Source organism: Leiobunum rupestre, chromosome 9, assembly GCF_980474605.1.
Source record: "Leiobunum rupestre chromosome 9, qqLeiRupe1.1.hap1, whole genome shotgun sequence".
Classification (NCBI taxonomy): Eukaryota; Metazoa; Arthropoda; class Arachnida; order Opiliones; family Sclerosomatidae; genus Leiobunum; species Leiobunum rupestre.
The window spans coordinates 33,846,976-33,865,688 of NC_143392.1; the positions used below are offsets into that span (position 1 = coordinate 33,846,976).

The 18,713-nt window shown below is 37.2% G+C and overlaps 3 protein-coding genes across 10 annotated transcripts; 1 reads left to right on the forward strand and 2 right to left on the reverse strand.

The window, feature by feature from the left end:
• Nucleotides 1–512: 512 nt before the first annotated feature.
• LOC149927215 (uncharacterized) lies at nt 513–7,184 on the reverse strand. 3 transcript variants are annotated; one of them, XM_090158672.1, is made up of 9 exons: nt 6,303–7,184; nt 5,313–5,526; nt 5,141–5,179; nt 4,959–5,074; nt 3,683–3,860; nt 3,385–3,606; nt 3,097–3,305; nt 2,192–2,813; nt 513–2,127 (listed from the first exon to the last, which is right to left on the reverse strand). In XM_090158672.1, exons 2-9 carry the CDS (start codon nt 5,524–5,526, stop codon nt 1,691–1,693), a joined length of 2,037 nt encoding a protein of 678 aa, XP_090014798.1. In that variant the 5' UTR covers nt 6,303–7,184; the 3' UTR covers nt 513–1,690. The 3 variants fall into 3 exon arrangements, with proteins under 3 accessions (XP_090014798.1, XP_090014797.1, XP_090014796.1); XM_090158671.1 differs by having other exon boundaries at nt 3,385–3,625; nt 3,750–3,860; nt 4,959–5,070; nt 5,138–5,179; nt 6,303–7,181; XM_090158670.1 differs by having other exon boundaries at nt 4,959–5,070; nt 5,138–5,179; nt 6,303–7,180.
• A 127-nt stretch (nt 7,185–7,311) lies between these two features.
• Nucleotides 7,312–9,221, forward strand: LOC149927216 (transmembrane protein 248-like). Of its 3 annotated transcripts, none has more exons than XM_090158673.1 (5): nt 7,312–7,888; nt 7,953–8,316; nt 8,379–8,538; nt 8,613–8,772; nt 8,837–9,221. In XM_090158673.1, exons 1-5 carry the CDS (start codon nt 7,733–7,735, stop codon nt 8,981–8,983), a joined length of 987 nt encoding a protein of 328 aa, XP_090014799.1. In that variant the 5' UTR covers nt 7,312–7,732; the 3' UTR covers nt 8,984–9,221. The 3 variants fall into 3 exon arrangements, with proteins under 3 accessions (XP_090014799.1, XP_090014800.1, XP_090014801.1); XM_090158674.1 differs by having other exon boundaries at nt 7,314–7,721; nt 8,837–9,214; XM_090158675.1 differs by having other exon boundaries at nt 7,314–7,702; nt 8,837–9,214.
• On the reverse strand, nt 9,144–17,682 carry LOC149927217 (carboxypeptidase D-like). Of its 4 annotated transcripts, none has more exons than XM_090158666.1 (22): nt 16,557–17,681; nt 16,325–16,494; nt 15,894–16,264; nt 15,621–15,833; nt 15,271–15,557; nt 14,559–14,804; nt 14,330–14,496; nt 13,574–13,838; nt 13,403–13,514; nt 13,084–13,342; nt 12,820–13,012; nt 12,488–12,596; nt 12,280–12,426; nt 12,031–12,211; nt 11,770–11,968; nt 11,570–11,705; nt 11,390–11,503; nt 11,191–11,327; nt 10,998–11,129; nt 10,757–10,942; nt 10,327–10,691; nt 9,144–9,845 (listed from the first exon to the last, which is right to left on the reverse strand). In XM_090158666.1, exons 1-22 carry the CDS (start codon nt 17,532–17,534, stop codon nt 9,815–9,817), a joined length of 4,998 nt encoding a protein of 1,665 aa, XP_090014792.1. In that variant the 5' UTR covers nt 17,535–17,681; the 3' UTR covers nt 9,144–9,814. The 4 variants fall into 4 exon arrangements, with proteins under 4 accessions (XP_090014792.1, XP_090014794.1, XP_090014795.1 ...); XM_090158668.1 differs by having other exon boundaries at nt 9,145–9,845; nt 15,642–15,833; nt 16,557–17,680; XM_090158669.1 differs by lacking the exon at nt 9,144–9,845 and adding an exon at nt 9,859–9,992 and having other exon boundaries at nt 16,557–17,682.
• Nucleotides 17,683–18,713: the final 1,031 nt, after the last annotated feature.

Consider the following 18,713-nt stretch of genomic DNA (forward strand, 5'->3'; position numbering starts at 1 on the left):
AGTCTTTATCTGAGATGAATTTATCAGTCACCGCGACGACGCGTTCTTTTGGTAAGCGCGATCGTTCAGTTGAATACGCGGCTGAAACCGTTGAATGCAGTTTTCCCTCTCTCTCACTGGCGAAGGCGAAAGTTTTCCAAGTCCCTAACCCTTAAATACATAGAAAACGTCGCGTAAAATACCTAGAGAGATTCGTAAAATATCCAGAGAGAACGTCGCGTAAAATACCTAGAGAGCTTCGTAAAATGTGTCTAGAAAACTGAAATGGCTATAGAAAACTGAAATGGGTCTAGAATGCTTGAAATGTGTCTAGAACGCTAGAAATATTCCTAGAAAACTGAAATATATCTAGAACTATCTTGTTTAGTTTTTCCCGGTTTGGCGCCCCATAAAGAGGCGAATAACAGTCTTTTTCACTTCTGTTGATGGTGATTGGCGACCTAAAGATGCAATTTCGAGCAATTCGGCTTCGGTCAAATTTTAACAGAGAGGCAACAGAACAAATGATAACGAAAACTTTATTCGTTCGCTGAATTCTTTGTGATTAATAATTACACGTTTGTTTAAATCACAGCTTTAGCTGTTTACTGGTACAAAATATACATATAAATATTTACAAGTTACAATTTACAATTATGGTAATTTATTACCGTAGAGTTCTTCCATACCTGACCTTTTTTATCTTTCAGATTTAAATTTAACACTTCAAACATATTTGATAACAGCGCGCGTAGAACAAAGATATTTTGAAGACTAAACACATCCTGACAGCTTATATTTTGGTTTTACTTGAATAGCAAAAATCATTCAATGTATAAATAAATTTTAAACCGCGTGGAAAAATCAGTTACCGATATAATTATTTTTTATTAAAAACACTTCTAAGGAAACACGGCTAATTCGGCGGTTGGTTGTTTCTTACAAGGATGATACAGATACAAAATAGTATACTGTACACATTATATATAACTATAATCTAAATATAGGATCGTATTTGAAATAGGCACTAATTCTAGAGAATTTTGATCATCGAAAAACCACGATTAAAAATGACGAAAAACAAATTATAACATTTTAAACACGACAAAAAATACTGCCTAACAAGATAGTCTAGAAAATTTGAATATACCAGATATTAATTTTAGAAACATCTCAGTAACCATCGCGTACATTTTAACTCATAACGGTTTAAAAAAATGTATATGGTTTTGATGCAGAATTAAGTAAGTCGAGGAAAACCGAAAGAAAACCTGTCTAATTAAGAACGCTGCACGTATTGGTGATGGCAGCCAGGTACGGGTAAACTACCAAACACGACTGGCGGTATTAGGAAACCGGTAACGCCGGCTGCTCGCGTTTTACGTTTTAGCACCATCCGAAGATTTTATTCAAGATAGAGAGGAGAGCAAATTCCTCAGAAACACGCTTCTCTAAATTAGGGCCACGAAAACTATATCTAAAACGATAAAATATACTTTGAGATCTATCTATAGCTAACGCGAGAATGTTTGTTGGTTCCGAAAAGATTAAAACGAAAAACATCAGAAAATGGACTCGCTAATGACCTAAATTTCAACTTAAAAATAATATGGAAAGTTAAAAACCGCGCGCGAAGAGTTCCCGTCAAGTATCGGAATACGCGCGGGAAACTACGACCGCAAATTCATCCCCGTAGCAAAATGAAGGGGGGTCATTGTTTCAAAGATACCACCCCCTGCTTAGTAGAAGCCGCCGCCACACTCGGTACGCTAACCACCATCATTGGTTTGATGGTACCCACGCCGGCTAAAGTACCGGAAGTGGGTGCCGCCGCGGAAGTTTGCAGTTGCAGCTGTTGCTGCAGAATAGGCACCGAATTGACAGTTTTCAATATCGGCGCGTTAGTCAGTACTTTGTTCAAATGATGGTTGACGGCCGAAGCTGGGACCATCGTAATCGGCGTCCCCAGCACGTGATTTCCCGACGTCACTATCTGTCCGATCGTCGGTTGAGTTACCAGCTGCGTGACCTGAGTTACCCTGGACAGTTGGGCCAACGGTGCTCGAATGGTGTTGACGGTGTTGGAGCCCGGTTTGATCGCGGTGGTCATCAAATGGCGACCAAAATTGTTAAGGCTCGACTGACCAACTACGATAAACGTAAATATCGTTAAGCAAAGACTAATTAGGTCCAGATAATTACAAATACGCACCACCAGCGTTGACGAGTGTTTGGGACAGAGCTTTTTGAGATACAGCTTGCAGAATATGAGAAGCCATTTTAGGCTGGACGTAGGCCAACCCGTTGGAAGCTACTGTCGCGTATTGTTGACCTTTTGGATTCGTCAAGGTTACGGTTGCGCCCGATTTCCCGATGTTAGTAGCTACGACGCGACCCGCCTGGTCCGACGTCAGGCCTTGGTTGAAGATGACTGGTTTTCCGTTGTTCAGCTGGTTAACGCTGACCATAGCCGACGAAGTGACTAAAGTGACGGGCGCAACGACGGTACTTTTGCTGGTAGCCGCATTGTTGCTCTGAGTCGAGAAACGGACCAACGATTGTTGACCGATCTTGGCCACCGTGGTTGGCGTAACCATAGCCAGAGTGGTGCTGGGATTGGCCATAGCTACTAAGGAGGAGGCGGCAGTCGGCGAAAATATACGCAGAGGACCATTTTGAGCGGAAAGAAGGGCGGAGCCACTTCCCAGAGTGGCGGGAGTGGCCGCGATCACTTTGACCCCGCTTCCTTGATTAATGACTTGAACAGCGTGTGGAGCGGCCAGCACTCCGGCCACGTTACCCAACTGAAGACTTCCGGAAGACGTGGCGCCACTCTATAAAACGATGTAATCAAGTTATGTATTTAGAGGTGCTAAATGGCTGGTTTTCATTAAGGCAAAAAATCTCCGTTAAGCTTAATTTTCAAAAGCGCATAACAAAACTCAAAACGGGTCTAGGTGCGAAAAGTAAAATACAATATTAAGCACGCTAGTGGAAATTAATCTTAGGCCGGAAGCTGTTTCTTTACACACTTAAAACACGCTTTAGTGTAAGCCAAGCATAATACCTTTTACGTCGACGCGAGTTTGCTCTAAAGAAACCCCAAGCTTAACTTACCGCGGCAGTCGCACTGGCGAAATGAATATGTGTGGCAGAAATTGCGGCATTGGAATGATAAGGAAGAGATTTGGCTTGAGAAGACGGGACCACATTCGTCGACTCTTTCGAGTTGGCGACCGATTTTGGAGGGCTCCGGTGTGCCACATCGGGTGATGGCTCGGTTGAAACGTGTTTTCCGTGTGACTTGTGAGCGGTGACGGTGGAAGCTAAGGGTAATCGAAGGTTATTATTTAATAAACACGGCGGTTTTCAAGATTCAATTTAGTTTTTCGTTCGTGAACTAACAAGAGGCGTCGTTTTGCGGATTATCAACGACGATGATAGGCGAGCCATCGCTAGACGCGGAGGAGGTTGAGGAGGTCTGGCTGGCAGTGTCCGGCGACGGGGGCCTGGCCATTGAAGGCCTGTTGCGTGAGCGCAGACTGTGAACAGACAAGCGGTCCATGCGGGCGATCTGGCGGACGGGACCGATAGGGTCGTCTTCTGGATCGCTAAGGGCCCCGCATTCTGTTACGCGAAAATAGCCCTGTAATATTGCATTTTTCATCGATTAATGAGGGCGTGATCTTCGGATATTTTTTACCGGAAGCGGTGGTAGTCGTCTCGTTATCTTGATCGGGCAGATAACGAGAAACGTCAATGTGGTCTACCTGCGATGAGAGACCCTTTTTCAAGGAAGCCAATTTTTGTTGAGAGGCGATTTTCTCCCTAGCCAACTTTTCCATTTCGTGCTCGTATTCACGCTCCTTCCGTTTTAGCACCTGCAACGGACTCAGTTAACAAACGAAACGGATCTTTATAAGGATTAATTTAAGACCCGTGTTTCCCCTTTACATCAATAAGGAGTTGTATCAAAGTGTTTCGAACTATCGCAATTTAAGTTTTTATAGAATTTTCTTTGAAAGCGCTTGACATAATATTTAACTCTTCACTACCGCAATCTGAAGGCATCTCACTACCAAATTTTTACTGCAGACTCTCCCCACTCGAAATTGATCCCAAAATATACGTAGATCAACTAACTTCGAGCAGGTTTTGAAGTTACTAAGTGGCGATCTCCACTGGGAAACGATCTGTAGAAGCTTTTGGACTCACTGCAGCGGAAGTCGCTACAAGTCTGTAGACTTAAGCAAAAAGCTGAAATTTCTTTATTACTAAAATAAGAATTTGAAGACGCAACCACATAAATTCCTGAAACAGCCTTATTTCGGTGTATTAAAGTAGTTCCTGACTTGGACAATTGATGGATTATGAAATTTTTTTAATGTAGTTTATCTTTATATTTCCAATATTTTTCAAGTTAGTTTCGATAAATAGGCGCAGTAATTACAAAACCGAAAGTCTGAAACAAATAAGTGACAGCCAAGCGTTTGATAGATCTGTGGTCAGAGAAAAGGAGTGAGCAACAAGAGTTGAGTAGACACTAGACAATGTCCTCAAGCCCTGCCCAAAGCCCGATCAGAGAACGCGGAACTTCGCGCCAAACTTCAGCTGATTCGTTGTCCTCCCACCCGGCCCGAGCCATCGGGACAGCAGCGGAAGGATACGCATTTTTAATGAGGCATTGTGGTAGTTACTACACAGATTCTTATATCAAGACGCCAGACAAGCAAGGCAGCGCGTGCGCGGGGAATGCCGAGAGAGAAAAGAAGAGCCTGCAGCTGGTGACGTTTCGGGAAGGGTTCAACCAATCAAAGGCCGTTATCGAACAACGTGCTCAGGGAGGAGGGGTGGGTCTTAATCATCCCACGTGACAGGGCTTCGAACCATTAAGAGGGTCGGCCTGGGAGCTACCCATAACAAACAATTTCCAATTATAAATATCCCAGTAATTATTAATCATCGGCGGAAATATAGACCTGAATGTAACGAAGAGCTCCTCTCAATATACTGAGGTTTGACGTTTTCCTTTCATCCATGGCTGGGAGCTGTCTTTTCAGCATATCGAAGCATTCCTTTAAGTGTGCTCTCCTATATTAAATTAATTTAATCACTTCAATCGCCTAATTGAGAATTTTGCATAATCTCCAATACACACCTATTTTTTTCCAATTTATTATGAACTTCTCGAGTGCCAGCACTGAGAAATAAAAACAATTGTCAAACAAAAAAGGAATTGAGGGACTACATGTTTCACTAAATAAAACGATTGGCTGCCAATACATTTTGAGACACTGTCTGTCTAACTCATAAACAATAAATCCAATCCCTACCCTCCAGTGCGTCTTTTATCCCTTGAATCGTCTTGATGAGAGTAACTCTGGCCGTAATAATCTTGATGGGAATGGGATGAACGAGTAGAGTCGCGGGAATGATCTGAATGATGAATTTTATTATTAGATCTATGAGATGATGTTGACGATGATTTTCCAGAGCTATGGTGACTTTTTCTTTTGGAGAAATGGGTGACTTCGGGTGGCGTTTCATCTAAAATTTGAAACAAATAATTTTTAAATAGGAGATTCTATAAAATACAGGAGGTCAAGTGTTTATGTTAGTTTTAGGGTTTTATTGTATTGTTAAAGAAGTGACTGTGTGCTTTTGTTTAAATTAAGAGAGACAAGAGACCGCGTGCAAAATTGCGCGAGTCCAATTATTTAAAGAATTGAACAGCGCGTGCCAAAAGAATACCAATTTAATACAAGTTTTAATGTTATAGAAAAAGCTAATAGCTAACTGGCGGTAAAAGGATCAATTCTAGTCACGCGATTGGCGGAGCTTCACAATTCAGTAGAGGCGTGGCCCTGTTAATAACATCTACCCGATTTTATCCCAAGTCACTCCCATCCTCATCCGCGAAAATTTTGACGTTACAAAAAATGTTTAAAATTAATTAAAAAACCGCCGTTTAGAGAGGGACTAAAAACTATGATTTTGGTAGAATAAAAGCGTTTACCTAACAAATAATATAATATCGTAAATTATACTAGGAATACTGACACAAAAAATCGCGCTTTAATGAGCGCCAAAAATTCTTACAGGCCTAGGCTTAACTAGCTTCGTCATACTTGACGAATTATAATTCAGCTTAAAAATCAAATTTTAAACTAAAGAGTGAGATACCAGTGTGGTAGCGTTGGCAAAAGCGATAAACCCTTGTCCAATTAGCTAAATTGCAAGATATTTGAATGAAGGGCAGAGGCTTAATTTACGGTGAAAATGAAACTGGGATTCGGGAGAAAAAGGATCTCGTAATCTCTTACCACGTGCTTCAACCTCAGCGGAGAATTCCAAGTATTTCGCGGCTTCCAACAATATTTCTAAACTCATCATGTACTTTCGTTAACACTTGACCGCAACGACTTATTACTTTCGGTTTACTTTAGCGCAATTTCATTAACTAGTCCGATTATAAAACTTCCCGTTCTGATTATGGCCCGTAGCCTGCCCAATATGGCGCGAGTGTGCATCAAAACATTCGAGCGTAGAAAGCGGTGGCAGGCTGGCAGCGGGCAATGAGGGGGGATGGCAAAAACCACGTGGTAATTTGATTGACGTCTATTTCGCTTCGCAACCGGCTGTAAGCACGTGCTCAACTTGTACGTGGACTACAGCATCCCTTTTCTTGTAAATTTTCTTTTTTTACCCCCTCTGGTATTACAAGTAAAAATGCCAAAGTACTTTGGGACGTTGCTAAAAAATAAACTCGTCCTAAAACCGAAATTGAGGGAGCCTTGCGAAATATCAAGTTCGAAGTCCGACCGAAATACTTAGAAACCAATAAAAAAAATTCCGGCTTAGTATCGCAAATTCGAGACGATAATATTTTGAATTACTACCGAAATTATCAACGGGTATAAGACTTAAATTGAACAAATAAAATGACGGGGAACTATTCCAATATACTCGGCGAAATCCGTAAACAAAACAGCTAGAAGCCCTAAACAACACAGTCAATAACTGTTCGTGGTTACCGGAAAAGGGCCAGGCTAAAAATGGCTGTTCTATCATTCGCTGTCACACCCCGAGTCACGACGGTGCGAATATACGAAAAACATGATATTCACGCTTTTCAAGCTTTTTATTACCTAAATTGGCCGTTCATTTTCATAACATTTGTTTAATACTACACTTTTCATTAATTATTAAACCAGAAAACTCAATACTAACGTCTAATTGAAGGGACTACATTTCTGAAACTAAAACGGGAGTGGGCGTGCCAGGAAAGCTAAAAATCGAACACGTTATATCTTTTACACGTGTTGATTCTGTTCCCGGGCTGAAGCCGAGCGGTGAAGCGAGCTACGAGGTCATGAGGGAACTCCGGTTGGAGGATAACAAAAACCGAAACGACCAATCGAAAACGTAACGATCGGTTTCAGTTCGACGATCATGTTGCGCAACATTTGTTTACTGTGACGTCAGGAGAAAAAGATGGATAATCATTTTTGTCCATCTTGGATGGTTTTTCGTTAAATAATAATATTTGCTCTAATTTTTATCAAAGTAAACTCATATAGTGCGATGTTACATGGAATTTGAATACGTTGTTTAGTAAATATTAGGAATTAAAGTAGAGTTATTATTTTTATCAATGAATATTTAGTTTTATAAGTCCAAGGCTTAATGCAAGATACATAGAAGAACTAATTATAAAGTTTTGGTAAATAAACAGTTTTGCAGTAAGTTTAAAATGACAGTGTCGCCGCTTCAAGGTTTAAAAGGCTTTGCAGCTAGCCAACCTCCATTATTAGTCTTTACCATATGCATTTTAGCATTTGGAATTACCACTATAATGTTAGCGTTTATAGTTAGGGATTCTGAATTCCCAAACCCAGATATTGAAATGGTACAATTAGTAAACGATACAATTGCTTAAAAATCAATAATATGATAATAATAATTCATTTTAGGATTGGAATGTATTCCTGAATCATATGTCTCAGCTGGATATGTGTGTGGATGTCAGGAATGCCACAAAACACAACGAGAAAGTCATTTACCTACAATCTAACTCCAAATTGCAATTAACCTTGACCAACTCCTCAAATTCAAACGCTTCCCTAATCCCTTCTGAACCACCACTCGGTGAAATGAGCTTGAGTGAACTCATACCTGACATATCTCAATTGCAAGCCTCAAATGATAAAAGTCCCTATGTAAACTTGACCAAACACATCATGGTGCCTCTTAAATTTGGACCAGAGATATTAAAAATCCCACCTCTTATTAGGTGGTTGAAAGGATCTGTCACTGGAAGACAGTTGGGTCTTCATGGTATTGCAATAAGACCATGAAAAAGTCTTAATTAAGCCTTAAAAAATTCTTTATATCCACAGGGAAATTATCAAAACAAACTTTAACTGTAAGCTTCTTCATTCCAACCTTTAATAGAAATGTTTTGGCTGAAAAATGTCGCATAGATAGCGAAAGATGTGCTTTAGAGTTAAATGTTTGCCTACTGTTTTTTGGGCCTTCCAACCTTTTCCCCAAAACTAGGTAAAAAAAAACTATCTTTAAACCAAATTTGAAAATCTACTTATTTCATTTCAATTTGCGTGAATTCTCCACAGGGAACCTCAGAAATGCAGTATGGCCAAGTTAGGAGGATCCAGGAAACCAGTTAACTTTGTTTTCCATAAGCCTGGCACTAATGCAAAGTACTGCATTGGGAAAACTCCCCTCAAAATTGATTATACCCCCCGACCAGACTACACAGTGATGCTAAGTGCTGTAATTAACATAAAATAATTAGACGTATAATTTAGGGCTATTGCTCATCCAGTCTTTTTTTCAGCGTGATAGATCTATCGTCAATCTACATCTTATGCACACTAGTTACTTTTTATTCGTAATAGTCGTAACCATGTTGTGCTATGCTTTAGTAAGGAGTCATTTCAGGAGCGCTAAGACTCTGGCACCTTCTGAAAAAGTCAATGTGTAAAAATATGTTAGTGCCAAATTAATTTAAAACAATTTTTTTATGATGTGATTTAAACGTTTTCTGCATTAAATACTTATAAGGGATTTTTTTTTTACCCAAAATAATAACCACATATGAAATTTCTTGATATTTATTCAAAAATCTAAAAAGATCTCATATACAATCTATATATTTTACACATTTTTTGAGCGATATATAAATTTACATTTTAATATGTTTCAACAAGGACATCATTAATCGCTCTTTATAACTTTAAAAAAAAGCAAACCTTAATACTAAAACTTGGGGACAATGTAATAGTGTAAATTAAGGAATAAAACTTTTGATTAAAGGAAAACAAAAAACCCCAAATCGAATGGCCATGATGTTTTTACATAAAATTAGTAGCACATTTGAGTTTTAAAACTTTTCAACTACAGTTTGCAGTAATATTAAATCTAATCTTAAATTTGACATTGATCGTTTTTGTGCATAGGGCTCGTTAGAAAGACATAACTGACTAGCATTAAAAGTTATTAAAAAAAGGCCATCGGTAAGTTATAAATAAAGTTGTTCTAAAAAAAAGCTAACAAAAATAGTAAATTTAAACATTATGCCTGGAATGCATTCAAATTAATAATTTAACAAAGGAAGATAAGCTCAAGAAATTTAAAGATATAGTTTAAAAAAATGAAATATTTCATTAAATCCTAACTCCCAAAACCCACGAAGAAAATCACTGCCATAAGGTACTATGACCCAGGCAAAGAAGTACACTTTTTTCCAGCAAATAGTTGTTTTAAAAAAATAGCTCAATTTTTTTTTCTGAAGCGATTAAATACAGATCCATTTTTACGTGAGAAGACTCTTCGGAATATTATCCCTATTATAAAATTTGTTGAAGTAATTTATAAAAAAAATTATATTTTGCGTTTTTAGGAGATTGTTTTACAATGCAAAATAAACCAAAAAAAACATTGCAACAGAGAGATCGTAATAGCAGTTAGTATTTTGATTAAGTTTTTATCTCCTGCAAAACAAGTATGAACACCAGTTAGCACATGAAGCATGTATCTACACCAGTGCTCGAAATGGACTGGAACGCCATTCTGTTTCGTAAAAGTTTTTCCTCATATCGTTTTGGTTCGTAAAGATTATTTCTTATTGCACAGCTCCCGTTTTTCAGAATAATTGGAAGCTTTGAAGGAAACACGTTTCGGTTGGTGAATAAGTCCATTTCGAGCATGGATCTACATCAAAAACATCAATTGCCCAAACATGCATTTAACCGCATACTGTAAGCCATGAAAATGTCAATACCCAAAGCAATAGACACAATGAAAAATATAAAAATATGAACTTACGGTCTGCCATTTTTTCCATTTTTTATTCTATAAGTGTTATATAACTCATCCTCGGAGTCGCTGCTGTCATGATATTCATTTTCGGCCAGGAGATGCTTTCTTGAGCCATTGCTTTTCACATTCTCTTCATCATCGTCAGTATAGTCTGTGAAGAGACCTTTGGCATTGTCCATTCTGTAGAACCCGATGCGACGGTTTCTCCGACGTAGCAGGAGGGCGTAAACGCATAGAGATCCAACCATAATTATAAGAACGATGGTACCAACTCCGAGTACAAAGATATGTCTTGATACCCCAGCAATTCTGGAATCTTCTTTCAGTTTTAACTCGATTGAAACCATTTCTCCTTTGTAAACTTTAACAAGCTGATAAAATTTAAATGTTCAGAAATAAAAAATGTAAATCTTTTATCAAAGCTAAAAATACTTGCTTTAGTAATGGGAAAGTATCCTGGAGCAGAAACCGTAATTGCGTGTTCTCCTTCTACTAAAACTCTATGGAATTTCCCATCGGGTAATGTTCTAGAAACCTGGTTTGATCGATTGATGACAATTGAAACATCTTTAATGGAATCTCCGTAAGTGTTGGTCACTTTTCCTTTAACTCCTTGGTGAACCTTGAGATTTACAAGCATTAAAAACAATTAAACTTAAATATTGAAATTATATTACCTGCGAAATCATTTGTAGCAGGGCTTTCTGATGATTAAGCCAAACGGAATAGAGTTTGTCAGCAGGGGGGCTAGAACAACAATCGATGTAAACATCGAAAGTCGGTACACCAAATGTTTCATAGCAATAATCCTAAATTAGGTAACATATAATTTTTTTGTAAGTGGTTTAGTTGATAGTCATTCATATTTACAGATAGAGTGCCATTCCTTTCGCCAGAGTCTTTGTTAGCTTGAGGACAGTTACTGGCAGCAGGTTGCATATTGACATTGGCCTCGACATATGATTTCGCAATGGTCTTGAAAAGTTCCACATCTAAGTCATTCATGTCTAAGGACAAATATTAAAAATATCGCAATTCAATCTACTCTGTAAAACTTTTGAAGGAGTACCTTTGTTGGGATAGTCAATTTTCAAATCACCACCAAAAACCGAAACTACGAAAGATGGAGATAATTTCTTCAACCAGTTTTCAATAGACAAAGTTTCCACTGTAGCTGAAAAATCTATTAAAAAAATTATAAAGATTTGCATATTACTCATGATATTCACTAGCATAAGATTAAAATTACCTTGGAAAGAACTAGCCAAATCTCTATTATGACCATTATTGCGTCCACGAGGGTCATTACACGAACCAGCAACAGCTACTTCCATGCCATCAGGATTCATAATGGGAACCATTATGATATTAGTTTTATGAACCAACTATAGATTAAAATCACTCGTTAATGACCAAAAAGCTCAAAGATAAATATGTCATTTTATTTACCCCTGTAACATCGTCATCCCAACCGTAATCAACCAACAAAAATTGAGCTAGTTGGAACAGAACTTCGCTGGTGATCAAGTCGTTTCCTCTCAATCCTCCTACAAAGGCAATGGTTGGGTTTGATGTAGAAATTTCATCAACACTGATGGAGTTCACTTCCAAGGCGTAAATGTCTTTGTTATTGTTGCTTTTACCAATACTATAAAATATAAAATGAATGAAAATTTCCAATCTAAAAAGAAAAACATTGCGAAAGAATACCTGTAAAATTTAGTATGAGTAGGATGTTGCTGCATCAAAGATTTCAGTGCGGCTACCATGTTTTCGTAATTGCGATAATTCAAATTTAGATTTAGAGGTTCCATAACAGTTGAGAGTTTAAGTTGCTCTTTGGGGTTGAGTTTAATGTTCAAAAGTTTTTTTATGTAACCATTAGCAGTTACTAGAAAGTTAAAAACAAAAAATTTCAACATCTCCACAGTTAAAAAAAGCAGAATTAAAAAATTTTACAGTGAATTTTATATGATCCAGGAGCTAGAAAAATGTCAAAGTAGCCAGTTGAGGGATCCACCTCAATTTTACGATGTGAATCTTCAAGTACTATCTCAATTCCAGGTACTGATTTTCCATTTTGATCAATCACTCTGCCTTGAAGACCTAGAAAATGGCATTTTATCATTACAATCTCATTAAGGTATTTAAAATTTAACATAAATACCTGTTCGGGCATTTTCGAGGAAATCCAGCAAAGGTTCTAAATTCTGCATCCAAACTTCAGGTAGTTCTTTTGTTTTGGGATAAGAACAGCAATATACGTGTTCATGAATCTTAAAGGAGTTGAGATAATTAATTAAAACCGTAAAAGGGTGGTTCTCAAGAAGCTGGCAAAAGCGGTGTATTAGTAATAATAAAGCTGTGTGTTCCGACTCACTTGCTCTATATATCCACTTAGCATATTTCAAAACATTTTTATGTATTAGCTAAGATACGATTCAATCTACGTGCGCAGTTAAAGCTTTGCACTGTTTCACAACAATCTCAAATGCTTACCAAAAAAGTGTTGGCTGTCTTAAAAGCATAGTCCCGAAGAGATAAACCAGACGTTGGTTGATGAGAATGGCGTTTAACATCATTCTTGGGACATTCGTTAGTTTTGCTCAATAGTTTGTGATGTTGCTTAAGTACGGTGGAAAGTAAATTTACAGCCGCAGAATCTGTTGGGGCTCCTTCATGACTATCAAAGCTAAAATATTTAAAAAAAAGTATTAAAGCGTAGCCATAATATAAATTTAATAAATGTTATTCACAACTTACTGCACTTCTAAACCACCACCGTTGATGCTCAAAGCAACAGGATACTTGTACTGTTTCCAGTTGTACTTCAAGGCTTCAATTAATCCGTATTTTTTGTCATTTTCAGGTCCAAATTTCCCTTCAAAGCTATTGCCAGTCTCCTCTACATGGCAAGTTCCTTCTTTGGCACTTGCAAAACCCTTATCATCCAACGATGGGTAAACATGTATTTCCAGAGATTGCAAAATATCCATCATTCGTGAATTGTGAAACTTATAGGCTGTTAGAAAATAAAGTAAGTTAACTCTAATACACTGTGTATGGTTCATTTTATAAATACCTTCAATAACATTCCTTAAAAATCTGACCAAAACTTCCCGACCAACTGTATCTGCTCCTTGTAAACTACCGAGCAAAGCCACTTTTGTTTTTGATTGTGCATTCTTGGTAATCTAAAATAACATGCTTACCACAATGAACACAATAATGAAATATTTTCATAATTTTATACCTCTGGATTTAGTATAACAAATTGCAATTCCATTTCTCCATTGATACCCGGGTTCATCATCGTTTTCATCAATAATGGATTATCCGCAGCCATTTTTCTCAAAGCTGAGTGCAATTCTTCATTTGAGAGATACTTTTCCTCCAAATTTTGCACAATTCCATAGTCCATTTCCACAGACCACTGATTATTTGAGGAAATCAAGGTGAAGTTCTGAACAGTGGTCCCTATTTCATTCACTGTGACCATGTGGCTCATATTCATGTACCTAAATTATCATTAATTAGTCTTACAATCCCAAGATTCTCTTGCAATGAAGAGTAGGGGTGTGCAAATAACCAAATTTTTTAATATTACCTAAAATTCACCCTAAAAATTAGTTAATTGTAAATTTTTTAACGACTCTATATAAGGGTGAAAGTTTACACTTTGTAATCAGAATGAATGATGAGCCAAATTTGTAAATAAAAGTATTTATATTTTTATCTTTGATCTCACGGGTCATTCTTCGTAAACACTCTTATTTTTATAATATAAGTCTAAATTAGTTAAAACTTTTACTTCATTACAAATTAACAAAATTTTAAAGAATCGCTTAAGCCTAATATTCAAACGAAAAATGGTTTAGAATCAAACTTTTCATAGTTTAAAAGGAATATTCGGTAATTCAAATAATTGTTTTTTAATTATTATTAGAATCAGTTTGAAAATTCACTATTCGCACATTCCTAACGAAGAGTCTAAATGTTATCGACTCACCCTGGATGACTGACCGTGACGTGATAAGTTCCGGGCAACAAAAGTCTCCAATAATCTCCATAAACATAAGATGTGACATCATGATCAATTCCTTGGACATGAATTGTAGCATTGGCTATGGCTTCTTTCTTATCATTCATAACGAAACCTTTCATTCCGGTATGTACCTAAATATGAATCAAGTCTTAATTGGATTTCAAAAAGATTTTTTAAACAGTATAGACTCAACTGCGCTCATAAATGCCATTAAAGACTTTTTATTTTCATTCCAATAACGTGGTAATTCTGTTGCATTTGGATATTTATGGCAGCCAACTTCAAGCGTAATGGCGAAACAGTTGCTGTGTAAGTAGTTCCAATCTTGCATACCTCCAGAAACGCTGTACCACATAGCTCCATTGCTAATGCCTTGATCAAAATGTTCTCCTAGTTTACCAAGGGCGCATGGCTTATTTACATACATCCTTTCATTATTCTGTACATAACATTATTATTGAAAAATGAAAGAAATCATTAATAGAGTTTTCCATTTGATTGCTCAAGATTCGCTCTGAATCTGTCTCTGACGTCATAGATCTCGCCCCAATCGACTAGAGTAAACTAAACAGCAAATGGAACATGCCATTAAGATATTCCCGCACTTTGTTGTTATTTGTCTGCTAGTAATTTGAATTTTCGCATCTTGGTCTGCCATTTTGAAAAAAAAATCTTAAATTAACATGCTAAAATTTTCTCCAATCTCGCTTTCGATCAGTTGATCTGTCGAAAACAGTAGATCGGTTTTGGGCAATCTCACAGCACCCGAGAGTGGGAAATGGAACACACGAAACTTGATTGGAGCAGATCCCGAGCAAGCAAATGGAACATAAAAGGTTGATCAGAGCGATCTAGAGCAGTCAAATGGAAAACGCTTTAAGTTTATCATTGTAGATCTTATTAACCTTGGAATAGATGAGAGCCAAATGTTTAAATAGTTCATCATCCGGAGATTTGCTGTAAATACTGTCCCGATTTTCGGGATTGTCATCAAATGGATAATTAGCAACTAAGGAGCCACCGTGCAAGTTAGCCGAGAGAACAAAAGGGTTTGAAAGTATCCAAGCCATCATAGCATTAGTTTCGGGTTCTTGAACTTTATTTAACTCATTTGTTACGAACTGATCAGGGAAATTGCGATTCAAATCCACATTGTGGGCGTTTCCTCTACCACGCGAGCTTTGGAAATCCCCTGCAAAATGAAGGTGTTTTTAACTTATAAACAAGGTAAGCTTTCCGTGTCTCAGGAATATACAATGCAATAACTTTTTTCCACCTTCTTTGGACATTTCATATCCATCCGGATTCATTGAAGGTAAAATGTGAATTCTGGTAGTGTCTATTAGTTGAGTAATTTCCTTGTTAAGGCCATAGTTCTCAGTCAAATATTTAATTAACAAAAGCAGCAGTTCTTTTCCAACGGCTTCATTTCCATGCATATTTGCCACATACTTAAACTCAGGCTCACCTGTAGAATTGTTTTTTAACTAATTGTTACCCATATATAATTTAAAGGTATAATGCTTACCAGGTTCATGAACACCAGGGTTCTTGGATATTTCAAGGACGTAGAGTTCTCTACCTTGCACTGATTTACCAATGCTGTACAGTCTCGTAAATGATGGATAAATATGAGCAGTTCCTTCCAAAAGTTCCTTCATTTCTGAATAACGATGATGTTTAAATTCAGGAGTTAAAACAAAATCCTTTTCTGTTGTGGTTGAGACAATAGGAGCTATAGATGTAGTCGGAACTTGAGTAGTCACAGACTCTGACTTTTTAGGCGAAACTGGAGAGAGTAAAGGTTCATCTTTTTTCACTTCTTCCTCCAACTGAATATCAAGCCAGGTTGGATTTTTTGAGTCCACTTTCACAGAGCGTTTAACAAAAGGTTTATACCTGATGTTACCAAAACTAATTAATAAAATTGCTTCAAATACATTTTATTTGAATATTTACCCAAAAGCTTTGAATTCAATATCGTATTCACCCGGCATTAATAACCTCCAAAATTCCCCATTTTCAGTTGTGGTTACACCATGGTCATTGCCTTTTACATCGACTAAAGTGGCTACCAAACCCTTTTTGGTGACACTATCTACAACCACACCCTTAATTCCCATATGTACCTGCAAATTTTGTTAAATTTAGTTTAAAAAAATAAATTTGATATCAATTTTGGTAACATTACATGTTCCATGTAAGTCAGTAATGATTCCTTATTTAAATTCCATTCCTTTTCAAGATCTTTAGCAGTAGGGTATTTGCAACAAGATAGTTCAACTGTTATTTCATAACAGTTACTGTGTAAGTAGTTATAGTCTTGCATTCCTCCAGGAACATCGTACCACTGAGCACCATTCGTTACACCGTGATCAAAATTATCTGTGGGGCAATTTTCTCCTTTTCTCATGGTATCATGTTTATCAGCATATAGATGAGCCAGATGTTTAAATAAAGGATCATCGGGAGTCGCACTGATAACCCCACTAATATTATGAAACTTGGAATCATCATATGGATAACTAGCCACAACCGCCCCTCCATGTAAATTGGCAGAAAGGACAAATGGGTGTGATACAATCCAACTCATGACGGCTACTGTTTCTGGTTCTTTATTATCCATATCCTGCGATTGCTCGTCAAACTGATCAGGAAAGTTACGGTTTAAATCTACCCCATTAGCATTCTCTCTGCCAGATTTTTCATTCGCACCAATACAAGACCCTTCTTTGGCCATTTCAAATCCATCTGGATTCATAGATGGAAGCAGATGTATTTCTGTACTATTTACAATTTGCGAAACCCTACTATCTGTCTGATAGCTATCAAGGAGGTATTTGGACAAGGCAAGTAAAAGCTGCCGTCCAACTGCTTCATTGCCATGCATATTGGCCACATACTTAAACATAGGTTTACCAATATCTCGGTGATTTAGATTGCTACTTATTTTCAAAACCCACAAGTCCCTATTCTGGGAACTTTTACCGATAGAGTATATTTGCGCGTTGTTAGGATACGTGCGTTCTAGCTCCTTCAGGTACTTGGTCATGTTGTCATGCTTCATGTAATAGAAGGGCAACTGAGTATCTTTAATAACCGAATCGGCACCATTAAATATTAAAATTATGAATAAGAAAAGTAATTGAAAGACTAGAAAACGATTCATTTTCGATATTAATTCTAATAAAAGTTCTTTAAAATAGAAAACACAATCATAAAATTACTGAACACATAAGCAACTAAAGTCCGAAATCGCCATTAACGAAACGAATCTTATTTCAGCCTTTCACAATGACTAACCTTTTTAGCGACACCTACCCGAAATTTAAAGCTACCATTTACCCGCGAAATTCAAAATGCATTCGCGGCATTAGGTGGTTTCTTTTCATTTATTCTGGGCATAGCCGCCTAGATTAAACAAAGCCCGTGCATGGTCGGAAAATCTTTTTTAAAACTGGCATTTTAAGGACGCTAGGGTTGACCGCTTGGTGGCGTGTTATGGACTAGGGACGATTACGCAATAATTTTCTAACGGTGCGGTAGAGGCGTCTGCTACGAGGCTTGGAGGCTGTGTGCCTCGTAAAGTTGTAATAAGTATTTCATTATTATTTAACAGGTAAGAAAATGATTTTAAATGAAAAATACTTTTTTAGAATAGTGTTTCGTTCATTAAATAACTAGTTTAAAGTGCACACTGTGCGGTGTACTTTATTTAGGGTGTTCTATTTTGAACTAAATGCTATATACGTAGGCCTTATCTTGGGCTATTTGTTAGGTCTTTTCCTAAAACTATTATTATTTTTCAGTTAAATTTGTTAAAAAATGGTCTACTGTTTGGTTCCAAGATGTAAGAATAACGATTGGCACAAGAAAACTTCTGATACCAGAAGTTTTCATAGGATTCCCAAGAAAAAAGATAATAGAAATAACTGGCTTTGTGCAATATTTGGTGAGAACTATGAAGTTCAAAGCGAATACCTTGAAAACATTAATAATCAGGGTGCAAGAGTTTGTAGTGATCACTTTAATCAAGCTGATTTCAGCATTTCAAGTTCCAGAAAATCATTACTGGCATTTGCTATTCCTTCAATATTTGTCGAAGACATTGTTGAAGACCAATTAAATGAAACTTTAGTTGATAAAAGTAATCATCAAAGTCATGGAGATTACGCAATAAATAAAACCCCTTTGTCTAATATAATACGCAATCAAAATCAAGAAGGGGTTTTTCACGCTAGTCAAGGAACTCAATATGACTCAAATTCTGTGCTCAATAAAATGTCATCACATAATACAAGGAATCCTTATTTATCTCCTCCTAAGAAGAAAAGGTCACCTGAAAAAG

What these genes read in the sequence shown, in the direction of transcription:
- LOC149927215 (XM_090158670.1), bottom strand. Translation starts at nt 6,372, where the DNA reads ATGATGAGTTTAGAAATATTGTTGGAAGCCGCGAAATACTTGGAATTC. An exon ending in CGCTGAGGTTGAAGCACGTG is followed by an intron (nt 5,527 to 6,302) that starts GTAAGAGATTAC and finishes TTCAAATTTTAG; the next exon opens with ATGAAACGCCACCCGAAGTC. An exon ending in AACACTCGTCAACGCTGGTG is followed by an intron (nt 2,128 to 2,191) that starts GTGCGTATTTGT and finishes CGTTTATCGTAG; the next exon opens with TTGGTCAGTCGAGCCTTAAC.
- LOC149927216 (XM_090158673.1), top strand. Translation starts at nt 7,733, where the DNA reads ATGACAGTGTCGCCGCTTCAAGGTTTAAAAGGCTTTGCAGCTAGCCAA. An exon ending in AAGACAGTTGGGTCTTCATG is followed by an intron (nt 8,317 to 8,378) that starts GTATTGCAATAA and finishes TTATATCCACAG; the next exon opens with GGAAATTATCAAAACAAACT. An exon ending in ACACAGTGATGCTAAGTGCT is followed by an intron (nt 8,773 to 8,836) that starts GTAATTAACATA and finishes TCTTTTTTTCAG; the next exon opens with CGTGATAGATCTATCGTCAA.
- LOC149927217 (XM_090158666.1), bottom strand. Translation starts at nt 17,534, where the DNA reads ATGAATCGTTTTCTAGTCTTTCAATTACTTTTCTTATTCATAATTTTA. An exon ending in TGGCTCTCATCTATTCCAAG is followed by an intron (nt 14,805 to 15,270) that starts GTTAATAAGATC and finishes TGTTATGTACAG; the next exon opens with AATAATGAAAGGATGTATGT. An exon ending in AATGGAAAAAATGGCAGACC is followed by an intron (nt 9,846 to 10,326) that starts GTAAGTTCATAT and finishes ATTTTATAATAG; the next exon opens with GGATAATATTCCGAAGAGTC.